Source organism: Chamaea fasciata, unplaced genomic scaffold, assembly GCF_029207755.1.
Source record: "Chamaea fasciata isolate MVZ Bird 193981 ecotype frontalis unplaced genomic scaffold, bChaFas1.0.hap1 SCAF_2, whole genome shotgun sequence".
NCBI lineage: Eukaryota > Metazoa > Chordata > Aves > Passeriformes > Sylviidae > Chamaea > Chamaea fasciata.
The window spans coordinates 65,893,351-65,917,460 of record NW_027094087.1 but is presented as its reverse complement, the minus strand read 5'-3'; the positions used below and the strand labels follow the sequence as shown (position 1 = coordinate 65,917,460).

The 24,110-nt window shown below is 40.7% G+C and overlaps 1 protein-coding gene across 6 annotated transcripts in view; it reads left to right on the top strand.

Annotated features, from left to right (window-relative positions):
- KLF12 (KLF transcription factor 12) overlaps nt 1–24,110 on the top strand; it is a 236,030-nt gene that overhangs the window by 157,607 nt on the left and 54,313 nt on the right. For 5 of the 6 annotated variants that reach the window (XM_066176286.1, XM_066176287.1, XM_066176284.1 and 2 more), the window contains 2 exons: nt 2,662–2,797; nt 15,218–15,277. In XM_066176286.1, the coding sequence (XP_066032383.1) occupies nt 2,662–2,797; nt 15,218–15,277 (196 nt within the window). The remainder of the gene's footprint in view (nt 1–2,661; nt 2,798–15,217; nt 15,278–24,110) is intronic. The other variant, XM_066176288.1, reaches the window with a different exon arrangement.

Sequence of the window (24,110 nt, the reverse complement as noted above, 5' to 3'; positions counted from 1 at the left end):
TAACCTGTGCCTGTAGAAAGGTCATAGAAATAGTACTGTGCAACTGTAAATGCACTGTTGTTCCAAAAGGGGTTGTTCCATCAGCTTACTGAACATGTTTAACAGTATTTTCCTCATGAAATTCTGTAACATAAAATCCACAGCTGAAGGTTAGCTTATAATCAATATTCTTTTACTCACAGGTGGTTTGCAGCTAAGACATAAATTAAAATTTAGGACCAACTTTCCCTGGATTCATCACTCATTTGTGGAGTGCTTTCTTTTCAAGAGCCCAGCTATTCATCAGTCCTACTGTTATGGCTGCGCAGCTCCTGAAGTATCTGCAGCTCTCCCATTTTTTGTTGGGACTCAGTCCCTTTTGTGGAGTCCATAAACACTGTAACATAAGAAAGATGGCTTAATGACAGATTTAACTATGACTTTGGAGCTGCTTCCTAGCTGTGGGCACATTGAACTGCTTGTTCATGATCTCTAAAGGGAGCCTGTGATACCTATTTTCCAGGTCTGTGGTTAGCCAGAGTTGAGTAAGAATTTCTCAAAAATCAAGTTGCAAGACCTAGAAGAAAGTGTCCTGTCTCTGACACTGTAATGCAGGAGAGCACAACCTAACAAACTGCAGCAGTTAGCTCTTTAAATAAATAACCATGAATTCCCCTGTTTCACCAGAGCAGACAAAATAAACACATTTTTGCACAAATCTCTGCATGTCTTTCCCCTTCCTATGCCTCCCTTGCGGGGTGAAACATCTCTCCAGTTTTGCTCTCTTCTGCAGCTGCTTTCGGTGTCTCTCAGCACTTAGTAATCCTATGTGGTATTTCATGAGTAAGGAGAAATCTCTCTTTCTCCACATCACCTCTGAAGTTTGTCTGTGGCACAAGCCATAGTTCCTCTCAACATTATCCCAAGTCACAGTTGTGCCCCATATTTCCCCTCTATGCCTATCTCTTGGTTCCCTCCCGCTATCCTGCCAAGTTTTGCTTTCTCTTCCTTTGGAGAGCAGCAACCAGAATAAGAGGGAAGGCAGGTCATCTGCCTTTCTGTTCTCCTCTCCTTTCCTGTTTCTTTTTGGCAGAAAAGCTAACTCTGGTGGCCATCTGCCAGGCGCACACCCAGCTGCTCTCACTCCTCCTCCTCCTCCACAGAACGGGGAGAAGATAAGATGCAAGAGCTCAAGGGTCAAGATAAAGGCAGGGAGATCACTTACCAATTACCTTTACAGGCAAATAGGACTCAGCGAGGGGGAAAAGTAATCTTTTGCTAATTAAAAGTAGGTTAGGATCTTGAGAACCACCATCCCCAATCCCCTTTTCCAGGACTCTATATCTTGATTCCCATCCCTGTCCCAGGGTGATGCGATATGGGGGCTGTGGTTCGTCCATACTTGTTCTTCTCTGCTACTCTTTCTCCTCACGCTGTTTCCTTGCTCCATTGTGGGTTCCCTGTAGATAGTAGTTCCCATCAGGACAGTATCCTCCAGACTGCCCCATTATGAAGAACCTTCTCCTCTCCATTTCCTTGCACATTGGTATCTGCAGAGCTGTTTCACATGATCCCAGAACTGTTAGTATTGGAAAGGACGTCTGGAGATCAACCAGTCCAACACCCCTGACAAGCCAGTGTCACCTAGAGCAGGTTACACAGGAACACATCCATGTGCGTTTTGAATGTCTCCAGTGAGGGAGGCTCCACAATCTCCCTGTGCAGCCTGTTCCCGTGCTCGGCCACCCTCAATGTAAAGTGTTTCTCACACTCTTCTCTCTCACTCCTCTCTTGGCCAGTTGTTTTGCCTTTTATTAAACATGTTTTCTCAAGACACCCCCACTGTGCAGAGCTCAGCTGTGCCCAGCAGTGGGTCAGCTGGAGCGAATGGAGCCGTCTGTGTCCAGCACGGGGCAGCCCTGGCTGCTCCTCATACAAGTCCCTGCAGTGTCACTGCCAGCACCTGAGCACTTACTCCATTGCCATACAGTATGGGTACTGTATGCTGTGGACAGGTAAAACAATCCTGCAATTCTTGATCTTCAGATATTTGTAAGACCTGAAACTGGGTGACTTCAAAAAATTCATTAGCCCTGCTGACGCTGGTCACCTGAACGTTGCTTGCCTCTGTGAGGTTACATGTAGTGTGGAGTGAAGGATCCTTCAGAGGCTGCCAGTGTTGTTGAATTTTGTCAGAAATCAGGACACTGGGGTTTTAGATGCCTAAATTTTAGTTGAGTGAAGTGACATGGGTTCCATCCTGATACCTCACAATGAACACTCAGAGATTGCACCTGAAATTTTGCTGTCAAATGTACTCTTGAGTGTTCTGTGTTGTACAAAGTAGATGTAATTCTTTCCCTTCGCTTTCTGAAGTCAGACAGCGTAAGTTACTTAAGAGTAAACTGGGTTTTTGTTGAATATGGTATGTGCAGTCATATTTTGGTACTGCTGCATTGGTGTCGCCTCTCTGAATTCACTGACCTGCATGCCCCTGGAAGTGCTCACATCCGGCTGTGGTACCACTGGGTGGCTTCTCCCACCAATCAGCTGATTTGGGGAGCTCAGCACAAGCGGTGCTCTCCAGCAAGAGCAGGCAGATGTGTTGTGTGCCCTGGTGTTGTTCTGGGACAAGATTAATTTCAGCACACTCATATTAATCCATTATATGTCTCTTTCCAGCACAAATGGACCCCCGAGGCCTATCTCCCAGACAAATTAAAAGTGACAGTGATGATGACGACCTGCCAAATGTGACCTTAGATAGCGTTAATGAAACTGGATCTACAGCGCTCTCCATAGCCAGAGCAGTACAAGAGTAAGTATCACATTCCCAGACAAGATGAGTGTTGCTGAGATGTTCCCAGGCTGACAGAGGCACCAGTGCTGCAGGGGTGTCCTCCTGCCTTCGGGCAGCATACCTGCCAGCACCTTTTCTGTGTAGTTCTTCCCTTTTGGAAGAGATGACTGTATCTCTTGTCTCTCTCATGCACTTTCCCTTCCCTTCTCTCTGCCCTCATTATTAGATTGAGTTTGAAATTGAAATTGTTTCTTCCCATTTATGTACTTGGAAAGCTTGCAGTGTTTTTATATCCTCTCCAAAGAGAGACCAGGTTAGATTACCACTCAAAAAACACGGTATTTTTTCCTTGACTGAAAGCAGCATCAGGAAGTTGAGTCTAGTTGCTGTCAGATAGGAACTAGCAACATTTCTCCTGAAGGACAGTGTCATTGGAAGGAGATTACTGAGGGGCTTTGAACAATTTTTCCGTTGCTGTTATTTTTCTGTGTGCTTTTGCTAACTGGGTGAACAAATAATTTCTTAATTTAGTGCCTGCACTGCTTGTTTGAAAAGAAGAAACTGTTCATCATGAACATTAGCAATTCTGTAGATGCATGAGGTTGTTCAGTCACCGTAGCAGCTGGAAGGGAACCAACTGTGAGGTAAATAAGTATTAATATCCCCATTTTATAGGTGAGGAAAATGAGGTTATGCGTAAAGGTCACCCTGTAGGTCTGAAGCAGAGCTGGAAATAGAACTAGAGCCTCCAGGCACTGAAGCCTGTGCTAGACCCACAAAACATGTTACTTTATTTGAGAGGTTCAAAATATGGGCATTCTGGACATTATTAAATAAAAATAGGTATATTAAAGGCTATTAGACATTCCCAGTGTATAAATTATTATACATGCATTTTAGATGTCTTCATATGGTATCTAAAACTGTTTTGCTTTGTTTTCCTGGACATCAACAGCTAGAAGAACTGACATTTTGCCACGTTTGGGGAGGGACTGCCTATGGGTTTTTTGGTTTGTTTTTTTTTTTTTTTTTTTTTTCATTTTCACCAGATATGTACTACCTCATCTTCCAGCCAAGCATCGTAACTGTGACCATCAAACCAATATTCTCCTTAAGCAGAGAGAGAGGTTATTGTGGGCAAGACAAGACAAGGTGGTGGTTCTGTGATCAGCAGCCTCCCTTTCTAACAGTGATAAAGGGGGGACAAGTTTCTTCACCAGTGAGGCTATTGCTTGATAGACAGGTTCCATATGTATTTTCAATTTTCTAGTCACAGCACCAGGCCCTGAAGTGCTAAGTATTTTTTCTCAATTTATAGCACACATGCTAAGTCAGAAAAATAAAACAGCACATCATGATTTTGCACTAAATGATTTTGCACTGTCTAATTACTGAAAAAGGAAGTATGGAGCACTAGCAAATAATTTTGATATATGACTGGCAGGCAGATACTATTCTCTGTGATGGATATTGCTTGAACACTTAGAGAATTGGTCAAACCATGGGAAGTTTTTTTAGTTTTTGTATGATGCATTCCACAGTTTGTGAAGGTAAATTTGTTGAGTATTACTTGACTGGCTCTGGAGCTTAAGAATTAAATTAAGAAATTTAATAATATAATATCAACTCATTCTTGTTACAGGTTTTATTTAAACAGTAATCTGTTAGTTTATTTCAAAAGCCCCATTAGGAAAATCTAATTTGACTGTGATCTGCAATTTGTCATCTTTACTTCATTCTCAGTCTCAGACACCACACATACAGCTGCTGAGTTGAAAAGGAATGTTGGCACTTCATGCCGACTGCGCTCAATCTATTTCTTACTTGGTCTGTAATACTGTGCCCTACAGGCAGGCTCTATTTTGATTTTAGGGATCTGATATGTACCTTAATAGTAGATGTTTAGGAAAGGAGTCCACTGAAAAAGAAGCTCTCATTCGACATAGCCTTGTTGCAAAGAGGAAACTGTCTCTGCAGCCTTCCAAAGGGAGATCCTATGTGCTCAATTTCAGTATCTAAACTTAGCAGACAGGAATTTCCTCTGAGGACTTGGAAAGGCACCTACTGTTCTGCTGAATAACTGGGCAGCATAGGGACATGCATAGAAAGACTTCTTCAGCAGTCAGTAAAGCACAGGTCAAAGCTTAGTGCCTGAGGGAGGCAGGCTGGCCCTCGAGTCTGGACAACTGTCCCTCAGAGTGTATTTTTTTCTAACTGAGCTTGTAAGCTCTTTCTGGTGAATAGTTGCCCAAAAAATAACTTCTTGCAAAGAGTAGCTGGAAAGTACACCACAGTACTTCCAAAGTGATAGCAGCATCCTTTTCTTCAGTAGCAATTGGTGTTGTAGAGTTTTATCTTTGTTAAATACAATACTAGTTTGTAGGTGCTTGGTAGCAGGTGCAAGACAACAGCTGACCTTTTCCTGCTTGTTTTTCAAACATGTTTTAAATTATTCTGCAAAAAGATTATGAACACACACACACACACACACACATATATATATATATATATATATATATATATATATATATATGTATGTATGTATATATATTTGCCTACTGCCACCTATTCTCTAAGAGCAGTAAGGGGGTTCGGACTCTGGGGATTTCAGTATCTGGTGGTGGGCATTTGCTTTGGGTTGATCCTGTACAGCCCCTCACACAGTACGTGGGGCTGTGAGGGATTGCCTCAGTGCCTTGCCTCCTGCCTCCTGCCTTTCCCTGTGTGCTATCTGTGATGCTCAGGGTTCATCTTGCCTGCGTGGGTATCTGCATCCAAGGCAGTTACCTCACTCCCTGCATATGGGCTGGGTAGCGCTTGGCACGTTCAGGCAGCAATCCCTCTGACCTATTGGAGCTGTCTGATTTGGGGACAGGGAGAGAATCCAGCCTGTGAGCTCCCGTTCCTCTTCGTGCCCCTGGGCAGTGCAGACAGCTGCCTGGGACACACATCGGTGCTGCAGTTCCCTAGTGTGAGGTGAGGCCACGGCAATCCACAGCACCTGACTGGGGAGCCACTGTGCCAGAGGCAGGGATCATGCTGAATGCTCCTGCATCTTCCCTTGCATCTCAGTCTGCCAGGTTTTAACCACAGGGAAGTCAGCTCGTCAGCTTTTGGAGAAACTGTTGTTTTAATACAGCCATTTTTAAGGTTGTTGTTCTGGAAAGGACGCTTACCTAGCTGGGTCACAGGACAGTTTTGAATGCCTATTTGAAAGCTTTGCTTTTCATGTTCTCTTAAACTGGATGGCATCCACAATGTTGCTGCTTTGTTTCAGGTCCACTGTAGTCTTACAGGAACAAATTCTTAGGAATAAAAATTGTGACAATGAAACACTAAGAGACACGTGTTTGGCATTTGTTCTTATTTACACAAACAGAATGTAATTTGCTTGCATATTTGTAAAGTGACCAAGCATGACTATTTTTTCTCAGGGAAATTGCCTTCTTGCTGCAAGCTTCATGTTGGCTGAGCTTCCAGACTTCTTTCTCAGTAGTTCTTTTGGAATGACTTAAGAGTTCTCCTTCAGTTCAACAAACCAAATCAATAATGTAAAGTTATAGATAAATAAAGTCATTATTTCAAGCAGGGTACTTTGGTGAAATTTCTTCTTCTGACAGAACTGCTTTATGGAAGTTGCTATGCCTTACAAAATACAGACTAAGAATAATTTATTATTCTCAGATAATATGCTCTGGCTGATTATGAATATTGCAGCATTATGTAGGTTTCAGTGGGCTTTGCATTGTAAGCAGCATTTCATCCTTTTTGTGGCGTGTTTTACGAACTCATTTTGACATGTAACATCTAACAAAGAGCAGATTTGCCTCTATGTGCCTGACACCACTGATGCTTATTACACAGCAAGAATAGCATCGTGTATTCAGAGCCAAATCTCAGATGTACTCCAGAAATCTTTAAAGCCAAGGGAGGAGAAGGCATTAGTCAACCCCTGGACGACCAGTAAAACTTTTTTAGGGTCCCTCACAGAGGCAATGTGCTGTTCCCTCAGCCTGGCAGCCTTTCCATCCCTAGGCAGAACAGATGCAGGATAGCCTCAGGAGCCATCTCCATGGTACATACTAGTGCAAACCCTGAACAGCGCATTTATCTCCTTATTTCCTGCATTACAAAAAATACATTTCATCCTGCAAAATACATTATTTTACACCATGTAGCTCTCCCTCCCTGCATATGCATAACTTAAGATCTACATGCAGAAGCTGAGGGCAGAAGGAGGAGATGCAGAGGGTGATTTTTAGCATGAACTTTTGACCAGTATTTTGGTAAAAATCCAAATATGCAGAAATTCCTCTTTCTCTCTAGATTTTTTTTCTCCTTAGGTGTTGTAAGTGGAGGAAACTCCTTTGATGGAGCCATTTTTTCTTTCAAATGTCAAGGAAAAGAGGAACTGTGCATATAAACTGATGATGCTTTAGACAGTGTATTGTTTTTCTGGAGTAAGGAGAGACAGAAATTTTAGAAAGGAAATCCTGTCTACTTGTAGTTATAGCTGCAGTTAATTCACAGAGATGCGATTTGTCATTTGTATGTGACTGTTCTGACCTTTAACATGAACTCCTCTTTGCGCTGAGCTGGGTGCCTTGGAGTACTTGTATGAAAATGAGATTAGGGACCCTACCTCTGTTCTCTTTGGCTGCTTTATGTGATTGATACATTGATCTAATGTGATCATCCTACTTTATTTGTAAATTCTCTGACATCTATTACTGCAGTACAGTAGGAGTTAGTTTTGGATACTGCACTAGCAAAAAAGAAGTTGCGCAACATACGACCTAGCCAGCATACCAAATGTACTCTCCTAAATTAGTACATGCTTTTCAAATCTGATTTTTTTCCTGTTTCTTTTTTTCCTCCCTTCTCTTCTTCAGTGTAAAACAATTTCTGTGGTCTATTTTTATTTCTTTTGAAGTTTTTTTCTTTGTTTCTATCAGCCATTCATTTTCTACACTGGTATAGTTTGTTTTCCTGCTTCAGTTGCAATCATTACTACTGTTGTGCAATTCATTATAAGGAACTTTCACCTCATTTTTTTCTTCCACTTGCAGACAAAATACTTTGTCCTGAGTCTCCAAGAAACATAAGCGAGGGTGTCAGCAGTGCTTCTGTGAACTTTGCTTCCCTCTTCTCTGGTATATCTGCCTGCCGTGAACAAATGCTCACTTTAAAACTGGCACACAATTGAATGGTGATTTTACAGATGGAGAGTTGGCTAGTGCTCATCCTGAATTCCTCAATAAAGGATTTTTTTTTCACTGGAGAACACTAATTGGTTGGAAGTGAAATTGTGGGAATATATCAGTTTCAATTTTACTTGTCTCATGAAGAATACCCAAGTCTGAGATGCATTTTTCCATTGCAGCAAGACTTTAGAGCAGAAGGTTGCATATTTGCTGCAATTGGAGGGAAATTGGACCACACACTAAGAAAGAACTGACTATGGGCCTCTGACCTCCCCACGGGCTGTAACATAGCGAGCCTTCTCCTTGGCCTCCTCCAGAGTTGTTCTACAAACTGAACTGACTTGCTAAAAGCATTGAGAGGCATTTGTGCAGATACATAAGCGAAAGACAGTGGTGGCATAGAGCCCTGCAAGGCATCTGTGTTATGGTTGGTGCCCCTCCTGTGTCATTATTTCAGGGATGTTTCTGTTCTAGTTTTGTTTTGTTTTTAGGAAGCGGTCTCAAGTAAGTATCCTGTGGCAGAAAAGAAGAGGCTTCTGCAGTGAAAAGTGTTGCTGGATTGGATGCTGGCTACTGACCCAAGGGCACCCCTGAGCTGCCAGAGTGTGCTTTGTCTCAGCCACCTTAGGCAACCTCTAGGCAGTGCTGGACTGTCTGATTTGGACATAACCTTGCACCAAAGTTCGTCTCTCACAATGCAAGCTATCTAAAAGTTAGGCTCAAGTATTTCGGATTTCTTTAGTGGAGCAGTATTTCTAGGTAAAATCATCTTAACAGTTATGATCGTCTCCCTTTCAAAAGGTATCTGTCTTCCCCAGCAGCTGTAAAGGAACCTGGAGAAGTGGTTTAGGGATAGTGATAAAACTTTATATTGCTGAAGTTATATATGAGGAAACTCCCTCGATGTTATTTTCTAAGGCCATGCTGGAAGTCTGTGACTTGAGAAGAAGCTGAACTCTAGTATATCTAAATTTGACCTGCGGCAACTACTAGAGGTGTGATTTCTCCTACCTATGTGCACTCTCTATATGCAGTTCAGACAGCTTGTTGAAGAAGGACTGACTTCTTCTATGGTGTGTTTATATGGCATTTTATAAAGTTATTTTTCTAGCAAAATCTGAATTCTCAGATCTGTTTGCATATAAAAATGAATTGGCCTAAAGCCCTTATTAAGCACTTCAAGAGCTTGAAAGACATATATGCCTTTAGGAATTGCTCTTTACCACTCAGTATGAACCTGAGGTTTCAATAATCCAATAAACCCGTATTATTCTAAAAAGGTTCTTTTTTTTTTTTTTTTAATGTGTGATGTTTGACAAGAGAGAAGTTCAATAGCTTGACAATTGCTGGGCAGTAAAATCAAAGGATGCCATCCTATGCATGCACTAGGACCTTCTGTTGTGAAAATTTTCTTCTATATGTCCTAAGGCCTTTTGCCAGGATAACAAGATTCCCCGTCAGCCAATGATCTTTAGAAACAGGGGCTAGGTGAATGGCAACTGAAATCAAATCCAGCTTCTACAGAGGAATTAACATCACTTCCTGCTTTGGAAAGGCTGTATTGCTTTAATGGAAGTGTGTCGGGAGATAGGGGTATTGTCACATTGTTCCCTGAAGAAAGCTAATTTGAAAATAAGAGTGCTTTTACATTGGTCTACACAAAATCATATCTTCCTGTCTCCTCTGTAAGAGTAATTTCCATGACTGTTGATAAGGTCATTCTAGAGCTTTTGCCACACAATTGCTAGGAGTAATATTTTCCTTTTGAGAGAAATATTTAAATTAATTGCCTAATAAGCTTGAAGAACTAAGGAATCCTGGTTCTGTTGAAGTCCAAAATCCTGCTTCTGTTTGCCGTTAGCTTTAGTCTAATGATTAGTCCTGAAACTAAGAGAAGTCTGGGTGCTAAAAAAAAAGGAAAGTAACTCAACACTTAGGCTGTTTGGGAGACCATTATCTTGTGAGAGTTACTTGTGACATGTATTGGTTCATTGATACCTTCTGTATGTCTCTTTCACTTCCTTTATCTATCACACAGAAACTTTCAAAGATCTTGTTTCCCAGCTTCAGTTTAGCGTCTGTATTGAAGTCACATATAAAGGTCTTCTTAAACCTAAGTTAATTTGTTAATTAATGTAAATTTTAGTCTAAGAAGTGCCAATCATTTCAAGGTAGCTGTGAAGCTTTGCCATTACTGGAATTTTACATTTCTAAACATGTTTACACAAACATGCTTTGGAAAAAAATGCCATGGAACAATAGCATGTGATTATCATTCATATAGCATTTTTTATCTTTGGAGTGCTTTGCAAACATTAACTAATTAAATTGTGCAGGTCCCCTGTGTGTTCAAATATTATAATTGTCCACAGGTTAGTGACTTGCTCAAGGCCGTGCAGCAAAGTAGAGAAAGAGTAGGGATCAGGTACATCTGCCTCTTACTCCTGTGCTTAATCCACTGTAATGTGTTGCTCCAGAGTGAAGCTCGAGTCATTAGTTGTTAGATATGTGAAATGCGTTTTATGGATGGTGAGGTAGGCATTCTGTAATTGCTTGAAGAGCATGACACTGAAGAATGAATTATAAATAACATTATGAATTACTGCTACCCAGTTAGCAGTTTGTACACCTGTTTGGCATCTCTTTCCCCAGTGATTCGTTACTCAGCTTTTTATGTTTTTTTTTCCTTTCTAAATCAGCACAGAAAGCAGGGGCAGAGCCATGTGCCTTAAGAAATTTAGAGCTATAACAAATACTCATAGGAGTGCATTGGATAGCAGAACACTGCGGGAAAATCCACAATAAAACTACCTAGGTGAACTGCTACTTTGACATACTGATAAGAAAAAGAAAGAGCATTGTCCTCTGCTGTCACTTGAGCCAAAATTACTTCTTTTTTCATTATCTAGATTAGATAAGTTTTTATCTTTTCCATAAGGCATTTCCTGTGATTTTGTGACAGACATATGTGTGGCACAATTAAATCTTAATAGCAGTGCTTACACTGTTTTATGGGAATATTGTCCTGAGTGTTTAGGTCAATGCATGCAAAAAACACAAAAGTTGTGTAGGTCACAGGTATGTAAACTGCATGTAAGGGAGGGAACTGTTAAGAGGGGAGCTCTGTTTAGCAAGGCATAATTGACTAAGCATGTAAATACAGTGATAAAAAAATTAACCTACTTTTTTATCCTGCCATTTTCCTTTCTCATGCATAATGGGAAAAGATTTTTCCCATCTATTAGTTCAATCTTCTTTGACTAGTAGTGATTTCACCACAGTCTCATTTCTCACAGCAGTTCTTTTTAGGCTGGAGATAAAAGAGGAGTGAATGGAAGTTTTGGATGAGGGATATGAAGAGAGGGGTTTTTTTGTGTTGAGCCTGTGTGCCAAGGAGGTGTCACTGTCCATGTGTATGTGACATAGAACATGAGAGTTACTATTTTTAATACATCTCAGAAAAGATACTTGGACCTTACAGCTACCACACATATGAAATTAGTCAAAATAAAGGAATTGTAGGCTAAAACAAGGAGTAAAGGAGCACAATGGCTGATATTATAGCATCTGATCCTGAAGTAGTGACAGTCACAGGTTTCAGAGTCAAACTCTGCACTTCCATCATAAGAGAAGTGACAAAAGAACAAAAGATGTGTGAAGCATGAGGTTCTGGGTCATATTTCTCTTTATTTATTCTTGTGTGATATACTGAGTTGCCACAGGATAAAGCAGTGCAAGGCAATATGAAAGCTGAGGCAAGCAGAAAAGAAGGAAGGGACCAGGGTGGATCAGAGGAGGCAGCAACAGCCAGAGCTCTCTTGTCTAGCCTGTGTTGCTAGCTCAAGGGGGCATGGAGCAGGCTGGCAGGCACTGAGGCCAGAGGCTGCCCTAGAAAGTACTCACCCTATGGCCTGTTTACAGGATCTGCTGCTGGCTGAAAAGCTCAGCATTGCAAACAGAGCCTGAAAAATAAATTAACCTGGGAATCGCCAGCGGCTGACATCAGGCGGTAAAAGAAATACTTGGTTTATGCACTCATTAAAAGTCAGCAGTCCCAGTCCTGTCAAAATATGTCCCTCAATTATTTGCATGAAAAGTAAAATATTTAGCATAGTGCTGGGGTAATGCATGATAAATCAGGGACACACAATGCTGACAAATAGATATATAAGTCACCATGGTATTTCTCTTAAGAACTGATGAGCACTGCTGTTTCTGTAATCAGTTGCTTGTCAGGGCCAAAGAGTCAAACCATTGATAAAGAAATTCACCGGAGGAACTGCAATAATGACCAAAAACTCAGTCATAAAGGTTTCAAAAGCACAATAATAGAGTCATGCTGTATAATAAATTGTTGAAAATCATTTACCAAGTGGAACAGGTTGATTGCTTTTGCACTCAGTTTTTCCACTTCAGGACTGCCTGCTGTTTGTATCACCACATAATTTCTGAGATCCTTTGCCATTCCTATAGCATAGTCAGAGTAGTAGAATGTGGTTTTGCTTTTGCTTGAGAGGAACTACAAGTACGTGCAATCCTGTAACAGGTAAATCCTTGTCAATATTCTGCACGACACAGAGGTTCCCTATCCCCAAATGCTTGCAACACACATGAAGTACTGCAGGTACCCAGGACGAAGATGAGCCATGAGAGCACAGGCACTTGAGACAAGATGCAGATTTTTTGGTTTGGGGAAGGTCTGGTGGGGGTGTTGCGGGGTTCTGAAGTAGGTGATTGGATCCAGCAGTGTGGCAGAGCGCCTTCACAAGGCATTAACACTCCCACAGTGTAGTAAACAAAGAGTTAAAGGCTTTGAAGTTCACCGGGCAGAGCAGTCAGCTTCCTAGAGCTGTCTCCACTTACATCCTGGCTGGGTACTTGGCTGTGAGTTGTCTCTGCTCTCTTTGAAGCTCCAGCTTCTGAACTGTAGTGGTTCATTAAAGTAGTTTGGAAAAAAAAAAAAGAGCAGCTCAGGTTCCCAACTTTCCGTTGTGGAAATGAAGAGGTCAAGTTCTGAGCTTACCTATTTCTGCCTGTTGTAACACCCAGACCATGCTGTCCTCTCCCCATTGGCCATGTCTCTGTGTAAAAATGTGACAGCCAGCAGTGGTGCAGCCACCCACCTATGGCATAAAAGACTGGTGGTTAGAGCACTAACTCAGGAAGCCGTATATCTGCATTTGTATGCAAAAGATACCCAGGAGTGATCCTTTCCCTCTTTTTCATTCTACCCTTGCATTTTGGGTTGGGAAGTGACTGTTACAGATCCTTTTTATGCTGATTTATCTGAGATGTGTTTTAGCCATTTTCGTAGCTCTGATAAACTTCCAGTTCCAGAGGCAAGTGTTAGAGTATTTCTCTCCGTAGTTTCTGGGTTGTAGAAGAGGCTGGGTGTGAGGCCACAACCCTTTGGCTTTCATGCCAAACAGAGAGGAGCATAATAAGTTTGAGGTGTCAGTGAGGTTGGTTGGATGATGCCAGAGTGTCTTTTGTTTCAGTGCCTGGATACTGTAGGTTCTATACAGAGTTTTCATTGTCCGCTAAATTTCTCACTGTCAAAAATTCAGCGTGCAAATACTTAACCTCAGCAACTATATTTTGGTCTGCCCTGTTGCTTAGTTGTTAGAAAGGGAACCTTATGAAAAGGAGGGTCCAAAATTCCGAGTTACAATTTCTATGTAATGTGTTGTTGTTTATATCACCTGTGTGAATAAATGATTTCCCAGTAAGACACAGAGAGGATTGCAAACTAAACTGAGACAATGGAGAACCATTGGTGTTAACCGTTTTTCCAGTGCACATTGCTTTCAGTTGAGGGCTGATGGGGCAGAGGCAATTTTGTTGCAGTGCTCTTGAATTAGGTACTGACACAGCTGTAAAATCAAATCTGAACCTGTTTGATACTGTGGGACGAGTACTTTATATATTTCTGAGAAGGAAAAGACTCTACATGGAGAGTGGAAAAGAGTGTGGAAAAAATCAGAACAGTATGAGGCTGTGATAGAACTAATAACTTCGACTACAAAAATTCTTTATATCATTTTGTCATCTGCATAGCATATTTTTGTCGTTGTCAGAAATTTAGCATCTAACAAATGGCAAGAACAGTAAAGAAAGACAATATTTACTGTACACTTGAAGCAGGAAAGTGTGGCAGGTTCAAAGCACGCAGTGCAAAATTTTGAGACCAAATAGATTATTTGTAGGTTTCCAAGAGCCAGTAGAAAATGCAATTATATAAATCAAGCAAAGTTGTTCTGAAAATTTCGTTTTCACTTTCAACAATTCCAATGCCAACCTGGACATTTTAATTGAGCATTATAAAAGATCCAAAACATTTTCAGTGCAAATGCATTCAACTGCTAGTGTGCTAGAGCTTTTTTATGATTCATACTGTTACTCTCGTATTTTTTGCTAGTTTCTTGGGCATTGGCCTCCGTCTACTTCCACAGTACATTTGAGGTCTGAATCACAGAGAGGACTAAAGAGGCTTATTCAAGTTCTTGGCTTTCTACAGGTTTTTCTTTTTTTTCCCCCTAACTTTGTGGAACTTTTCCCAAAAAACATCTGTATGATGCTTCTTGTTTAAGCACATGCAGTAGATCTGAATTTGTCAGTGAAAAGGAACATTTCATGTAGTCCAAATCTCAGCCAGCATAGGAGTTTGTACAGCTATGGCACTGTGTATTTGTGTGGTTCATTTTTCAAAATAGTATTTTAGAAGATCGATTATTTTACCTGGAGTCCCAGTTCTAAGTCAAAATTTTAAAGCCTAAGTTTTTCAGTGTAATGTTAGGAATGATATTACAGATGCAGCAGGATTCTGGGAGCAGACATTCACTGCAGCCACTGTTTCCTCTTCATGCAATGTTTGCCTGCTGTAGATTCTCATTAGAGTTTACCTCTTTGTCACTGATTATTTTTTAATAAGAAAATATGATCCATCATGATCCAGAATTACGACGAGTGACATGTGGGTGCTTAAGCTTTTACTTTGCTGCCATGAAAATTAATCACAGAGCTCCTAATGACTTACTTATCGTTAGCTGGGACATCTTCAGAGCAAATTAAGTTTGAGAAAAGTTTTGAGTGAATGGGAAAATCCTAAAGTGCCTTCCACATTGAGGCTATGTGCCTTACTTACTTTGCAGTAAGTGTTCCTCAAGCTTGACTAAGTCCCCTTCGATTATTTGGGGTAACTTAAAATTCCTAATTGTCTGTGTTCAATTTCCAGAGAGAGCATGTGGGGCTGTGCCAGGTCAGCTGTTAACCCTTTTCGTTTTTTCAACTCCAGGTATGAAGCATTTTATTGTGTATTACATAATATTGTTTTATTGATAAAGTCTAGTAGCAGTGCTTTTCAGGTTTCTTTCCCTCTTTATGTCATGACTGGGGGATGTGTGGGGTTAGGCAAGATCTGAAGTCGAGTTTTGCAATTGCGTTTTTTTATCTTGGGGCTCAGAGGGTGGTGGGAAAGCCACAAACTATTTTTCTTTTCTTTTACAAATTCCAGTGTTTAAAATACGAGCATAGAAAATACCTTGTCTGATGTTAAATAATATAAAGTATTCAAAGTAGTCTACTGAAATTGAGTAAGTTAATGTGCATCAATGTAGCTCATGTTATAATGAGTCATTGCCAGTGACCATGAAGCAAAGCTGCAAAATGTACGAAGAGCTCTTTGCAAACATCTCCTTTCTTTTATTTTAAGGAGGGCAAAATTTTAATGCACATTACTGCGTAATGTGCCTAGTAGATGACCTGCCTTTGGGTGCAGGGTTTACATGCCAGTCCAGCTGGGGGAGGGGGACTGGAAAGCTTCGGCATATGTGGTGCCATAACGGCCCTTGGGTTCACTCCACTTGCCCAGATAGAAATTATGTTAAATGGCAGAAGGGTGTACCAAACCTGGTAGGGTTCCTGTTTCTGTGGGAGTCATGGCTGTTGCTTTTGTGGGTTTTAAAACACTATGCAATGAAACGTCAACTCTCAGTGTGCTTGCTTGCTTGCCTGTCCTTCTTCCTTTTTTTGTTTTGTGGCTCCCTCAGAAGATTCCTTTGGAGTCCTGTTTATTGTGGGACAAGTGTAAACCCATCAGCTCACTGCTTTATCTGCTCTTATTGGTCTGTGTGTCATCTGTCTATGGAGTACAGAAGAAAAAACTTAACATATTCAGTATAAGCAAATACTGTGCAGAATAAATCAAATTCTTCACATTTGTAAGCTTCGTAATAAGATTAGGAATAAGACATGTTTAAGAGCAATTGCACTTGCAGATTGCTAATGAGTAGTCAAATACAGAAGTCATTCCTCAAGACTACTCCTATCTGCAATTTGCAGTTAATTACACTGCGACTGGCATATTTATATTAAAAATTTGCAGGATCTTATTACTCAAATATTTTCAAAGTAGCAGCAGGAGCAATTTCTCTGTTAAAGCTAATACAAATCTTCTAAGGTTTCATTGGCTATGAAATTAAAGCAATACATTTATTTTTAAAAATCCTTAGAATTTGCTTAAATCTGATTGTGTTATCAGTGCAACCTCAGAAATTATTCTGAAGAGCCTACTAGTCTTTCAGAATGTTGTGTTTCTAAAATATATGCATATTTCAGATAAAATTTTTGATGCAGGCTTCTTTAGCTTGCATTACATTTACTTTTGTATTTTGCCTATTGGCTTCTATTCTGCAGGAAGCATTTTCAAGAAGGAAACTTACGTTGTTAATTTTTTGCTCCTTGTTAATGTTGTCAGTATTAAAAAATCACTCATGAATTTACATGGTATTTACATACCATAGTAATGAATATTAGATACTACTAATGAGGCCCCCTGAAAAACATGCATGGTTCGATGTAGATGACATAAGTCATCTCATGCAGCATTTCTAAATTGCTGTTAGTATGCTTAGACTGGAGTGAGATGAGACTGAAAGGTAATATTTGGCAAGACAAATAGGTTCTGATAAAAACCAATATTTGGAAAAGAGCTCTAGGATTTTTTTATGGCTTTTTAAAAGAAAGAACCAAATTGATCAAGAAGTCACATCTGTCAATCCTCATTTGGGCCATGTGGACCTGCCTGTAAATTGAAGGGTGGAAATGAGGTCAGTGAGATTAACATTAAAGTCAGTGCATTATTTGAAAGTATGAATTGTTACGGTGCACTTAAAACTGCTGACAGTGCTAGGAGTCTTCCTCACAGCTGGTTCTGCTTCTTGGGGTATGGCACTGTTGGAGTTTGGGAACAGTAACTGCTTGTCAGAAGTGAATTCTGCTGCAATTAAATGCACCTATATGAGTGGATATATTTCATTTGAATTAAATTTCATGCCTACCAAGGTCTGGGTATTTTTCAACTTTGTATTACTAAATGTATCTTTTTCCGCTGAATTGCAAGAAAGTTATTCTTCCATAAAATTACACTCAAAATTACGGTATTCCAGTTAGGAATATACAGAAACATTCTTTGATATTTCAGTTTCTTTGTGATGACAGAAGAACAGATGGATCACAAAGTCTTAAAGAAACATTTTTTGTAGGTTTTTTCCCTATTTCTTCTTATGGGGTTCATCAAATCTACTAAAAGTTGTAAGTTTTACTCAAAACAAATTCCACACAAACCTGCATCTGCTGACCTCTGTGAATGGCCAGAGGCTGGTATGGTTGCCTCAGTTCATGCACATCTAACTGTTGATTTCCTCTAAAATGTGGAGCATTTTGTCCAGACTGCTGCCTCTGATCCTCTGGGAACAAAGTGATAATGTGTGTGAGTTTCACGTGTTGGGGGCACAATGTGCCTCTTCATCTTCGCTGTCTTGCGAAGGGTACTTCCTTTGCTCTTGTATACTCTCCCCAGATCTTCTTTTTAACCCCTCATCCACAGGCTCAGCCAGATGGGAGGTGTTTTCCAGCTGGAGGATCCAGATGCCAAATACTGGAATACAGCTTTACTGCATTGGCAAGTGGGTTCATGGCGGGCTTCTTGGCTTACACCTCTGCAAACTTCTTGGCTACTGTCTAGCTGGCAGCTGTGGCAATGCCTCTGGGGCTGTGTTCAGGTCAAGCTGCTTTGGAGTTGGATGGCTTTCCTCATCTGAATTACTTTGCTGGACACCATTTTCACCTTAATTTGCTTTGACTCTCCACTGTTTGAAGATGAAAGTTTGCAGTGCTCTGTTGTATTCCTGACATTTGTAAGACTAATTCGAAGCAGTCATTCTCATTTGTCACAAGTTTAAAAAGAAAATAAGCATTGCAGTGCAGAGTACACTGCTTTACTTGTTAGCATTCCCATTAGTTAGTAATATTAAGGCCCAAGTCTGTACTTGCAATTCATCTCCAGGACCAAATTGTTAACTGAAGAGCACAGGCTTTAAAGGATATATTTCTTATGTCTAAACTTTGATTGCTTTCAGCCCAAAGTGAATCTAGCATCTGTCAAACAGAAAAACACCCCACATATTTGCAGAGGTAATCTGGGTCATTTTTAAAGAACAGGATAAAGAATAATGATGATGGCAATAAATAGGAAGTTGCTGGTAATAATTAAGAGCAATGCCAGCAGAAAATGCTTGATCTTCTCTTTGCTGGATTTGGAATGTCCTCATTTCACATTTTAGCTTTACCTCTGTTTTTTTATTGAGCTTTTTTTTGTTAATTTGTTGTGGTTTGTTTTTTGGTTGTATTTTTTTTCATAAATGAGGTAGTGAAAAATTAATGCATCTAGGATAGCCAAAGCATTTGAAGCAATTCCCTAATCTACGTATTTTCCTTCATGCAGCTCAGTGCATAAACATTACTTTCAGTGGGAAAAACAGCAAAATCTGGAGGTCAGTTACACTCTGCCTACTTACAGTAAAGTTTAGATTAGTCATACCTACTATGAAATTTTCATTCCCTCTCTCAGATAGTGTGGGACTGTGTTGCTACGCTAGAGGCACTGGTATCTCTGTTACACTCTCAGAAAACTTCTTTAATGCTTGAGTGAGTAGCACTTATGCTTCACTGTGAAATGAAACTTCTACCTGTATACTAAGGTTAAGCTTTGCAGGTTGATCTGACCTCTGAGGAAAAGCACTTGAATTCCTCATTATAGTCACTAGAGGGAATTGCATGTCCTGAGAAGAATCAGAAAGGAGCCCTTACCCGTCTAGTTTAGGTGTAAACTTTGCTGATGGCCTAGGGAATGTAAGTGCATCTCTGGGAATGCAAGCCATTTACATCAGGTCAATCATTGTGGATGTGTAGGGAGCCAGTAGAAAGTAAGAGCATCGTTTTCCCTCAGAGGTAGTCTCTGTAGTCCTTTCAGGATTATAATGGAGCAGAGGTAAGTCTTTTGTCAAACAATCGGGCAGCAGCAACAGAAGTTTTGCCACTTTTGCAGATGAGTTTCATTAACTAGCTCGTCAACAGAGTGGGTGACCTGAGACCTGAGCACAAGCTGATCTCATTGGGATCCTTTCTGCAGGCCTAATCAGATTAGGTATGAGGGGAGCAGTGGAGTGTCATCTCCCTTCTTGCTAAATATGGGCAGTTGTATGGACAGGAACATGGAAGTCACGGGATGGGAAAGGAGAGTGGGTAAAAAGAACCTGTATCCTTGCCTGAGCATGAACAGGACTGGAACTGTACGCTCCATTACCTTGAGCAGCATCAGACCAGAAACAGCTGTGGATACTGAAATAAACCTTCCACAGTTCCCCTCTGAATACTTAGTGTCCAGATTTCTCGTGTGGAGCCAGGATCCCCCTTTTCTGCCCAATCTTTTTGCCTTGTGGTTCTTGCATTCCTGATTACAGAGTAGTAACTACATTACTAACTTCCATGGACACTTATGCAGAAGATCCTGCATCCTTATAGCCTGATTATTCCTGGGGTGATGCTCCTTCTCTGGGTCAATTACCTGACTGCAGGGCTACAGTACAGCACCTTGCCAGTGCCACCACCATCAGAAGTCTGCCTGCCTTTTGGGGCTTCTTCAAAGGGCGTGGGCAAAGTTCAGGACAGGGCCCTGCCTCTAGGTGGAAAATGGGTAGCTGCCAGAATGAGTATGTGCAGACATGTGCCTAGTGGTTGGTACCTAAAGAAGCTCCATCTTAACATTGAAGGACACCATGGGTTTGGGGGGAGGCTGTGTAGGACACTTCATGGGACAGTGGTTGGGGATGGGGTCATGGACCTAGGCTGGCTTTTGGGTTCTGCCTCCCAAATCAGGGTTTCAGCATGCCCATTTTCGAACTTCACCACTTTGCAAACTGCATTTTCTATTTTCAAATTAACAAGCTTTCAGTGCTTTTTAATGTATTAGAATTAAGGATGTTATTCCATTACCTAGACTATTCCTTTTCCCTGTTTACCCGTTTCTGCCTTTTTGCAAATCAAATTGTTCTTAATTTTTCATCTCAGCCACAGCTTTTGCCCTATCAAAGAGATTCACTTTCTGTGTCCTACAGGCTTTGGAAATCATATTCATATAAAAGGTTAATTCTCTTTTCTCTTTTTTTACTTTTTAAAGCACCAATGATTGTTGTCCCTTACGCATTCTGTTCAAGGAGAGAAACAATGTGTGCTGTTAAAAAGGGAAAATAAGCAACCACAAAGATGTTTTTCCCTTCTCTTGCACCTCCAGTACATTCTGTAACCCAGTTACTGTAATTGTTTTCAGACTTTTTTTAAATATGCACACTGTCAAGAGATTGTGGTAAAATCAGTGTTTCTCATAAGGCCAATGAGACTGCAAGGGATAAAAAAAAAGATGACAGAGCAAACAGAAAATCCCATGTTTTGTTTATCAACTTTTTTTTTTTTTTTTTTTTTTTTTTTTTTTTTTTTTTTTTTGTCTAATGGCAGATCCTTGGAGAAAGGATCTGTTTACTTCAATGGAAAACTAACTTAGGGTTTACTGATTCCCAAGGCAAAAAGAAGGCATAGTTTCCAATTTGCAAGCTATTCAATGTGTGTGATGAACTGAAGTCATTTGTGGATTTGTATGTTGCGTTTTGACGTGATTAAATGTTTTAAGTCTATTGATTTCATGCTGGGGATTAATGATGCTGAATGAAAGAGCATCAAAGAATAAAATGTGTTTACATGCTCAATTAAAATACCTTAAAAAAAAAGTGCCAGAGTACCTATTGTTGAATAGGAATGCGATAAGAGTAGCACAGGAACAATCACACATCCTGCATCGATAGGAAAATGCATTAACTTCTTTAGGCATAGAAAGAAGAAAAGCAAAGATTTGATAAGGATTGACTGTACCTTTCTGAATGCTTAACACTCATGTTTGACTAGGTTTTTTTTGGAAGAGGGGATTAGAGAGGTTTCATTATCCATCACCACAGATCTCTTTTACTGAATCAATCAAAGCATGATGCTTAGCTGCTTGGGATTAATGAGACGATCTTTTAACTGGAGAACTTGTTGGTAACAGCAATGTTAATAAAGGACAAGACCTAATGATACTCAGTGCAGCTGCGGACATGAGATACAGTAAAAATGGTGTTTGCTGCTTTGAATTTGCATAATACTTTTAGATCTGTTTGCCTTAGCATATTAGTTCAAAAACATATCATTATCTTAAAATGTTCATAGTGCTAATTGGTTTGTATCTGCTCACTGCAAGTGTTCCTAATGGCTGTCTAGATTCATGGGTTGTATCTGGAATTGCAGTTAGGTGTCACATTCTGTTTACCAAGATAATATTAGATAGAGGTGAAAAAGACCTATTTGCTTGTTAAATCCACCCCGTTGCAAGCACAATATAGGCTTTTCCAATAGTATTAAACTGTTAGAACCCTTTATGTCAGCCAGAATGCCAGGGAGAGAATTTATTTGTGGTGTATCTGGGGAGAAGGACGCCTTAATGATCAGGTTAGCATGTGAAATACTTGATGCACATGAAATACTCCCTACTGAGCTAGGGAGAAGTTTTAAGTGTGCAATTTAATGCAGCTGAGTAAATGTCTGACAAGACCAACTCAAGCACCCATTCGCTCTTTCTTTCCCGATGCTCTGATCTGGATTAGCATGTGTAAGATAAACTCAGCGTCAGTCCGATACACCCTACAATTCATTTGTCTCAGAACAGGGTTGAGTGATTATCCTGGGTTTGAGGCAGGAAAGGGGGGGTTGACAACGTGCAGTTATTTTTTTTTCTCTCCCATTTCTATTGCTTAATACAAGACCTGAAGCCCTTGGTTACAGAACAAAGTGTCTGAGCAGTAACGAAGCTTGTGCAAACCCAAGAGAAGAGTAATGACTGTTCCTCGCAAGCTTCCTGCCTCAGTGCAGGTGCAGGAATCAGGAGGGCCTGAATAATTCATAAGGTGCAAATTAGCCCCAGCTTGCTCCCACTGCTCGAATTTTGCTTCTGCTTACCTACCTAGTTGCTGGAAAGAACAGAATAAAGAACGCTTGGGAAACCAGGGAGAGAAAAGCAAAGAGTGTTACAGTTTAAAGGCCAGAGTCACAGAGGCTGCTGAATGCTGGGTGTGTTTGAAGGCTTGGTGCTTGTTGAGGAATTGGACTCTACACTGATTATTCATGGAGTGTTTTCTCAGGAAGAAGGAAGCTCTGGGGACCCATTCCATTGCTCTTGGAGAGGAAAAAAACTTCCTTTTAAGAATTAGGTTTTTCCTGCTTTTACTGTTACAGTTTCTAAAAGTTATTGAGTAAAAAAAAATGTTAAAAGCTCATTTAAAGCCTGTTAAGGTATTGGAGAGAGTAAATATTTATGGTGACACTCTACTCAAGGGTTCAGAGAAATTTAATGAGAGATCTTGGATGTTAGGATGGTTACTGCTTTGCGTAAATACGGATTTCAAGGGCTTCTGTGAAGCTAGTTAGTCATGGAAATGCAGTGTGCAATTAGCTTGTATTTTTATCATTTAAAAGGCAGCATTCCTCTCTTTTAAATAGTTACTGATGGTTACCTCTTGTGTTGGATTAGTTATCTGCTTTTTCTGCCCAGACCACCAAAATGAGAGGCGAGTAGTGTTCAGTCTTTCTGTTACACAACATTGCATCTCACCCAAACATCAAGTGAAAGGTTTTGCTGAGCACTGTTGTGGAAGAAGGGAATTCCTTACACAGCTCTTGAAACAGCTTGTGGGTCGCCGTGCATTACAGAGAGAACCTGGCCTGAAAAAGGCAGATTGTTTCTGCTGTGTACCTGAATATCTCTTTGACATCTTACATATGGGAAATGGAAACATCTGACAACTCCAGCAGGAGCAGGAACAAGGTAGCTAGTTTTTCTCTATTGGCAGGTGTTCAGATGGAGAAAAACTCTCCTGATGTTTTTGCTGTGCTGAATATGAAGAGAGACCAACAGCAAGAAAAAAGCTTCCTTTTTAGTGGATTTGGAGGTTTTTGGGTTTTTTCATTTGTTTTGGTTTTCTTTCCCAACATTCACCCCTTTTTTATGTATCCCCTCTACCCCACCCCCTCTTGGCTCTCGCGTGCGGCAGATAGATCACGTTGCCATCATCTGTTTTTGTATTTCCCTCATTTGGGTTGCTGGAATAGAAGCTGGCTCTCATTTCTAGCTGATTCTGTCATTTCCGCTAGGCCCCAGCCTGGGGAAGTGCCAAGACCAACAGGTGATCCTTGTAGTTGCAAAGCAGCAGGAAGAAGGCTGTGCGTGGAGGAGACGGTGCACCAGAGGGGCTGCCTGGCCCTGCTCCATCTTGCTGTATAATTAATGCCCCCTCCCCAACCCCTCATACTGAGCAGAAAATCTGTGCAGAACAGCTCAGCTGTAGGGAAAATGGTAATAAAGAGTCCTGGAAGAATATGGGTTGTGTAAGTGCAGAGATGTGCTCCCTCTTGGGGAGAAACTGTGGCTGGTCCTTGATTAGGAACAGGGGCAAAATTGTATTGGCTTCTGTAAAGTAATATGCACTCCATCAACCGGTGCAAGAAACTAAACATTTCAATAAATTTCAGTGTAATGCTCACGGGACTTCTTATTTGTATAGGAACTAGTTTGGAATGAGGTGATAATTTAGTTAAGCTTTTCTCTACAAGGAGTAGCTTGCAAAGTCACATGGAAATTATTTGGGCAGAGAGTTAACTCTGGTTGGGAAGGACCACCTCAAGCTGTAGGACTGGGGCTACCTGGA